We start from the raw sequence: 8,293 nt of genomic DNA, 5'->3' as shown, positions 1-8,293 counted from the left end.
CAGGAAAGAGTTTTGCAGGGTAGGAGAACCCTGGCCACCCCACAGGACTGTGAAGAAAAGGGATGACAGAGTTCTGATGCTTGGGTGGGAAGCAGAGAGTCACAATCCCTCAGTGTAAAGAAAAGGGGTGGGGGTGAGGGAATCCTGCTGAGCCTAGTTGAAAAACAAGAAAGCGAGAGAGACTGATTATTCCTTCTCGCTAGTGTAAGCAACTAAAAACGACATGTTTGCTTTATTGCCTTTGGTCTCCCATTTGATTCCTGACAGCCCTCTCCCTCCCTTGGATGCCGGGCTGTCAGGTGCTGAGCTGGTTTGGCATCGCTAAGGAGGAGGAGAAAGAACAATTTAAGCAATATTTCAGGGACCATCACGAGCTTGGGGAGGGAGCTTTTGAAGTTGTTTGACTCTCTCACTGCATTCAGGGAACCCTTGTCTGCCAAGACAGCTTGATGTTTGTAGGATGGGGACAGGTAGTCTGGGAGGGACCTTTAAGAGAGAAAAACAACAACAAAAAAACCAATGTCTATTTCCTCTGAGGTTTGAGGGAAGAGAGACATCAGACAGGAGTTTTTGAGTCTATAACAATTTCTGAATACATAATTTTCTCTTCACTAACGTCTCATTAAATGGGGCCAGATGCAGGCGTAGATCAAAGCTAGGTTTCTGCATTTTACTGTTCCTTCAGTAAGAGAAATCCAAACTCCCAGTCTCATTTCTTCATGAGAGAAACTAGAATCTCTCTATAAAGCCTTCAGGAGCTGCTGGAACATTCTGGAGGAAGGTATCTACCTACTACAAATAACAAATAGCTAATGACCAGGGCAAGAGTTATGATAAGAGGAAAGAAGTTAAAACCTGTAAGATTCTCCTGAGGGGCTGATGCTGGGGTGTGGTGACAACAGATTTTGGAAACAACTGGAATGGGGTTCTAGACTCAATCCTGCAACTTACTGATTCTATGACCTTGGAGAAGTTACTCTGCCGTGTTTTAGCTTCATTCTTTTGCATACAGAGACAAGGACAGTAATAGATCACACAGGATGACTGGTGAATATGCAATAGATCTGGCACAAAAGTGGCAATAAATGGTTGCTCTAAGTTGTTATCCCTCTTAGAACTGGGAGTCGAGTTCCTGGCTTGGGAAAGGGGGATACACTCGGTGGGAGCCAATGCCAGAATAAGAACAGGGATGTACTGTTAGCTAATATGTAAAGGGAGCTGTAGAGTGGTTTTTCTCAACTCTGGTTGAAAATTAGAACCTGAAAAGAATTTTATACCAGACCCCTTGGCCAGACATTGCCATATAATGGGTCTGAGATAAGTATTTGGAATTGGGTTGTTGTTTTTTGCTTTTTTTTTAAGTTTTCCAAGTGATTCTGAGGTTCAGTGAGGTCAGAGAACTGGCTACCCTCTGACAGCCCCTCTTACCACACAGCTGAGGACACCTGATCCACTGCTGGCTCTGACCTGACCCAGATTCTATGACTCATCGTTCCTTCAAGCGGGTAACACCAGAGTTTCCAACCTCCTACGCAGGCCCTAAATATCCAGCCTCCCCAGCTGACCTTGTCTTCTGTTTCTGAAAAGAGATCCTCTGTCCAAAGCCTTGGACTTAGTAGTTTGCTTTGTCCCAGGCCCAGTGCATTGTCCTCTGGGAGAGATTCTGGATTGCTCTATTTCTAGAAAAAAGCCCTTGCACTCTGGTTTGTAGCTTAATTCTTACTTCTTACCGACTGTTCTTCTCAGTGGTGTGCTAGTAAATATTTAACAATGGGCTCTGAGGAGGAAAGGGAAGCTTCCATTGCATTGTTTGCCAATTTGCACGGTGTAAATACTTCTAGCATGGTTGCTTATAAGCTCCTATTGTGACATCACTCACAGCGGGGCTGGAAACGATGAACAAAACTGGCTGTCACAGCTGGTATGAGTTGGCACCAGCACAGCACTGGAAGATCTCTTTGTCATATGTTTTCCTCCCTGACCAAATACCAGGACCCTGGGAGGGTTGGTCCGCATGGATGCTGCCTTTTCCCCTCTACACTGAACTAACTTCTCAGTGTCTGAGCTAGTTGTGACCGTCCCTGTTCCCAGTCCCAGCTCCTCCAGGGCTGATGCTTTCTGAAGGGTTAGAGAGTTTGCACCAGGACATTCTCAGGGATCTGATCAGGCTTTTGTACCAGCAAGACATGGGTACCTCCCTCCTGTCTCTTTAGTATATATCTTATGCAGGTTCTGTGGTATGCACTGCACATATATTATCTCAGTCATATAATGGTCTGACCAGATTTTGAAACCAAAGAGCTTAAGTCCAAATCTCAGCTCCCCTCACCTCATGGTAGTCTCAGGTAAGTGACCTAAGTCCCAGTTTCCTTAGTTGTAAAACAGAGGTAAAATAATCCCTTCCCATGGTATTATTTGGAATTCTATAAGAATTCCCATGAAAGAGGCTGACCTCACCAAGGGACAAGATGGCAAAGATGAAAACCATATCACAATGTCCCCAAGAGGACGGGCCCACCAAGTTTATGTTCTTACCTAAAAGGCCTTTTTTTTTTTTTTTTTTTTCCCCTAGAAGCAAGACCGATTTGCAGACCAGCACATTGGAAAAAGGCCATGGAGTCACGCCTGGCCCAGACACTGATTTGCTGTACTTAACTGGTTACCATTTAGTGAACATTGATCACATGGCAGGCACGCTCCACTAAGCATGTCCTTTGCATACATTCCCTCCTTTAATCCCTGCAACAAGCCTAAGGAAGAGTAGAAGGATTAACATTAGGCTTATCCTTCTTTACCCAGGAGAAACTGAGGCTCAGAGAAGGAAAGTGCCTTGCCCTAGGTCATGCAGCTAGGAAACAGCAGAGCAAGGATTTGGACCCCTGGGTGCTGATTTCGAAACCTGTAATCAACCTAGAAGGACTACTGTTTACCTACTGTTTTAGTCTGGAAATAATCTCAAATTTATGGAAAAGCTGTAAGGATAAGAAGAGTACAGAGAAGAGCCATGCATCCTTTGCCCAGATTCACCTATTGTTAACCTTTTGCCCCATTTGCTTTGTCATTTGAAGAGATGACACTTTAACCTTGGGAAATATGCTTCCCTTCTCTGAGCCTTGTTTTTTTGTGTGTGCATAAAATGGACAACTGGATGGATTATCTTTAGGGCTGAAAGAAATGCTGTGGCTTGATGAGAAATGTTGGATAAAGAATGGGATGGGTTCCCCAATGGTCAAGGCATGGCTCCTTCTTATTTCCCCAGCCCATCTGCCATTATTCCCGAAGCTATAGCCTTGGGCTCTACCTAGCTTCTGGGATCTCTCCCATCCCCACCCTCAGAACACCTTGTACCTCTGCCCTCATACATGGCAGGTACTGTTCTGTTGACGTTCAGCTTTCGCCCCACTCCACCCCCATTTCCTGGAGTCTCTGCTCCATCCAGGCATTCTCAGATTAAATTTCAGAACAGTCTCCTTCCCTCAATCCCGAAAGGCCTCCTTTTCTGCAGATATGGATTGAACTTTCCCTCACCTGTCCACTTCCTCTAAAACATGATTAAACTGTGCGTGTGTGTGCGCGCGCGTGCGCGCACGTGTGTGTGTGTCGGGGGGCGGGGGAGAATCAAAAGGAAAAAAAAAATTCACACATCCATACAAAGTTCTGCTTCAATTCAAGAGTTCTTATTACTACAGAAAATCTCAGCTTAAGAACTATCACATTAAAACAAGAAACTAAAACAAAAAAAATAAGCAAAAGCAGGGGGCATTCATGCCCTGCTTCTCTTTGCTGGGGAACTAATCAGCCAAGATTAGAGGAAAGTGCATGGGATTGGGAATCAGATAACCTGAGTTTCTAGAGCTGGCTGAGCAACCAACAGAGGTCCAGAGAGTGAGAGAGACTCGCCCAAGGCCACACAGCCACCCGCGCAGAGCTGGGCTGGGAGGTTGATGCTGGGTGCTTGCACTGCTGGAATCAGCAGCAGATGTACTGCTCTGTCTCCTGCTCAGCCCTGTGCCTGTGGCTGGACACGCCATCTTCAGTTCTCATCTGGACCTTCAGTTATACATGAGCTTATCCTGATCAGCATCGCTTCTCTGTGTGAGCTGCATTCCCCCAGCAAGGAGGTTATAACCACCTTGAGGCTGGGGGCCCGGGCCCTGTTTCCCACACTGCCCAGCATCATTCCCTAAACGTAGGTTAGATTAAAATGAGCTTCAGACTTGATGACATGACATGTAAATATCCTTGTTTCACAGATAGGAAAACTGAGGCCCCAAGAGGGCACACGCTCGCCAAGGCTCTCCGAGTGTGTTGGTGGTGGGACTACAGACTTCACTCCACATCTCCGGACTATGAGTCCAGAGTCTTCTGTTGTGTGCGGTGTCACCTCTAGTTACTAAAGGTGGAATTCTGCCAAGTGGGAACCTACCATATCCAGCTACCTCAACAGTCAGTTCTGTCAAATACCATCAGAATTGGCACACCCCAAACAAATGATGGAGTAGATGGGTATTCACTTGACCAAACCTAAAACTCTTTGCTTCACAAAAAACTCCTTTCAGGAGCAAGACCATGTATGCCCTGAGACCAGATTCATTTCACAAAGCATTGTGAGATTTCACTCCTGCTTCCTGGATCAGTCCTACGGGTGACCTGTATGATATGGATGGTTTAGGGTAGGGGTCATCAAACTGTGAGCCACTGGTGAAATCTGGACCAGCATCTGCTTTTGGAAATAAAGTTTGATTAGGACACATTATGTTCACTCCTTTATGTGTTGTCTGTGTCAGCTTTCAAGGTAAGATGGCAGAGTTGAGTAGTTCCAATCGTGACTGTAAGGTCTGCAAAGCTGAAAATGTTTACTAATTAACCTTTCGCAGAGAAAGGTTGCTGATTTCTGATTAGGGAAATCCCACCAGACGCACATGTCTCTCAGTCTCTGTTTCTCAGTCCCTTTGTCTTTCTTCCTCTCCACCCACTCACCATATTGATGACTGCAGTTCTTTGCTTTGGGATGGGGTTCTGTTTCGCCATAGCAGACACCTTGGAATAACAGTCCCATTTCCCTGACAAAGAACCTGAGGCTCAGGGAAGAAAGGGTTGACTTTCAGACTATATCATAAATCTCTTTTCCAGTAGACCCTATTGTCAAAATTGAGATTTTAGCTGATTTACTTTGGGGTGCAGACTGTTTTCAAGGGAAGGGGAGTTTCAGGAGGAAAGAACAAAAATTTTTGAGCACCTCTGGATGAGTCCCATAACCTTCCATCTCTAGACTTGCTAGCTCTGCGAGGCAGTTATCAATAGCTCGATTTTAGACAGAGAGAAGTACCCAGAGGTGAAAAGCCCATCCATGGCCACACAAAGCAGACGAGGTGAAGTCAGAATTCACAGCCAGGACTGGCTGAATCCAATGCCACTTCTATTTCTCTCATGGGACAGGCTAAAGAGAGGGACCTAGGGAGGAAGCACCTGTGAGGTGTCTCTTTTCTCCTCCCACTTCATGTCCTCTCTCTACCACCAGCCGTGGGTGCATCCTCCTCTGCCAGAGAACCTCCCAGACTTGTTACATCCCTTCAGGCTGCACCTGCTCCAACCGTGCTTGAAGAACCCAGGCAGAACTGGCTTTCGACATCAGTACTCAGGCCCTCCTCTGACTACCAGGCACATCCTTCCCCGGCGGCTTGAGGTGGAAGAATGGGCAGGCCTGAGGCCTTAGTTCTATTCACCTGGAGCGGAAAAGAGAAGGGGAAAGGAGACCTTTTTTTTTTTTTTTTTTCCCCAGTAACTGGGAATGGAGTGAGAGAAAACAAGGAGGGCCAGATGGAAAACCACCATTCACCCTGAGCGCTCGTAATAATCAGGACACTGGGCTAGGAATTTATTTCATTCATTCGTTAATCCTTCATCTGTTCAAATATATGAACCTATAGTTGAACCAAAAATATGGACCCATCCCTGTGTTTGGTGCAGGGATGGAAAGCTGGATACAAGTGACAATGGATGTACCTATTCTCGTGAACTTCCAGTTCAGTGGAGGGTACAAACATTGCCCAGAGAACGTATCGGTAAATGTAAAATTCCAGGGGTGAAGTCTGCAGAGCGAACAGCACAGGAGCTGGTGTAGAATGAGACAAGGAAATTAGATGTAGGATGGCTCAGCTAAGACATGCCATTTAAATGGAGATGTCAGAGTGAGTAGGAGTGAGTCGGAGAGGGCGGGGGAAGTGTTCTGGGAGAGAATGTTTGTGAAGTTTCTGGTGGGACAGATGGGGAAGTGCTGGAGAAGAGAGCTGGGTAGCAGAGCAGACAGAGCCCTGGAGAGATGTGCAGGGCCAGACCACTCAGGGGATCGTAGGTGTGGCAAGAACTTCACATTCTCTCCCAAATGCAAAAGGACGGATTAAAGCTTCTAAGCAGAGAAGAAACAACATGATCCCTATTTACATTATTAAAATGATCACTCTGGCTGCAGGGTTGAAAACGGGTTGGAAACAGTAGGTGAGAATACTGAGAAGGTGACTGTAACAGTTTTTAAGCAAAGGATGCAGGGGACAGGCATTAGGATGGTGGCCGTGGAGAAAGGGAAAAGTTGTTGCGGGGAGTTGTAGTTAAACGGGAGATGCTCTATAGTAGGTCCTTATTAGTTATCTATTGTATAGCACAGGGAACTCTACTCAATACTCTGTAATGGTCTATATGGGAAAAAATCTAAACAAGAGTGGATATATGTATTTGTATAACAGATTCACTTTGCTGTACACGTGAAACTAACATAACACTGTAAATCAATTATACCCCAATACAAATTTTTAAAAAATAAATTAATTAATTTAAGAAAACTAATAAACAAAAAAAACCAGGAGATGCTCGTGTTTCCATCTAACCCCACCATTACCCTGAGAGGGACGTATTGCTACCCCATCTTAAACATGGGAATGTTAGGATTACTGCTTCTGTTCTGTGGATGAACAGTGACAGAGGTAAGTTTGGGCCCAGGTCACTGTCTAGCGTCGACTTCCAGGAAGCCCTCCCAGAGTCCTGTTTATTGGAACCAACTGGAGAACTCTCTGTCTGGTCTCTGTGTCAGGTAAATAGAATTTCCTGAGCAAACGCTAGTTTTATCCCATAGACCCTGTGCATTTTACTGCTGTATGTGTCCTTTTGCACTTTGGTTGCTAAGAATCTCTGACTTAAGCTGTCAGCTCCTTCTAAGAACTACACAACAGAGCATGGCACGGATTACCGTGCATACACCTAAGCTGAATTTGAATTATTTTCCTTACTCCGATTTTCCTTTCAATCCGATTCTCTATTGTGATGGATTTTTTTTTTAAAAACTGCATAAACTTAAATCCTTTGAGGAATGGGGTAAGACAGAAAGCAAAGAGAGACTGGGTACTCGGGGTATCAGACGCCAAGTTCAGTGTTAACTAGATGGGGACCAGGCTGAAGAAGACCAGGGTTTGTCGTGAAGCACAAAAGCTGCTTCCCAGATTTTCCTCCAAACACTGGTTCTGGAACCTTCTCAAAGACTCTCTTACCTTTGCTGCGGCGACGGCTTCGGTACTGCTCCGTGTAGAATGTCAACTGCGTTTCATCGTCTGCCTCTGAACCCGACGTCCCCTTGGTTCTCCCAAAGCTGATTCCCCCTGTGCAAAAATCACAATCCATCAGTCATCACAGGCCTCCAGAAGCTTGTTAAATCCCTCATCCATCCAGAAGATCAGCAACCCCATCCCCAGCCTCCTTTCTGTAAATCCCAAGTGACCCAGGAGTCGGCATGATTTATAGAAGGCGTTCAGGCTCTGCCATGACTCGGACCTGGGTTCTGACCATGGCTTGGCAGCCTTGGGGCTGTGTGACCTTGAGGAGATGCCTCACCTTTCTGAGTCCTGGGTTCTTTCTTTCTAAAATAGGGGATAAGCTGTTAACCTTGTGGGGTTGCTTTGAAGATTAAAGGAGACATGATACTTAAATACCTGGTCCAGGGTGGGTACCAGATAATTGATAGGTACATTGTTGCTTAGAATGATGAACCTATCTCTGAGAAAACATTCCAGGTGACTTAATTTCACACACAGATTTCAGTCAAGTGCTTCCTCTATGCCAGGCCCAGAGCCAGACACAGGACAAGCAAAGATAGATACCACCTGGTCCTTGCCAGCCAGGGGATCATAAGCTAGTCATGGGGACAAATGGGATCCTAAGGAGCCTTTAATCTAACTCATGGCCACGTTTCCCACACAATGAGACACGGGGAATATGGGAGAGAGCAATCCATCCCTACAAGGAG

At 45.7% G+C, this 8,293-nt stretch overlaps 1 protein-coding gene across 2 annotated transcripts in view; it reads right to left on the bottom strand.

The window, feature by feature from the left end:
• Window positions 1-8,293, bottom strand: part of ASTN2 (astrotactin 2) — a 944,548-nt gene that overhangs the window by 599,217 nt on the left and 337,038 nt on the right. For both annotated transcript variants that reach the window (XM_007449713.1, XM_007449714.1), the window contains exon 4: window positions 7,542-7,649. In XM_007449713.1, coding sequence (XP_007449775.1) covers window positions 7,542-7,649 — 108 coding nt within the window. The remainder of the gene's footprint in view (window positions 1-7,541; window positions 7,650-8,293) is intronic.

The sequence above is a fragment of the Lipotes vexillifer genome, unplaced genomic scaffold, assembly GCF_000442215.2.
Source record: "Lipotes vexillifer unplaced genomic scaffold, Lipotes_vexillifer_v1.1 scaffold230, whole genome shotgun sequence".
NCBI lineage: Eukaryota > Metazoa > Chordata > Mammalia > Artiodactyla > Lipotidae > Lipotes > Lipotes vexillifer.
Note: the sequence above shows the minus strand (reverse complement) of the source record. Positions and strands in the feature narration are given on the sequence as shown.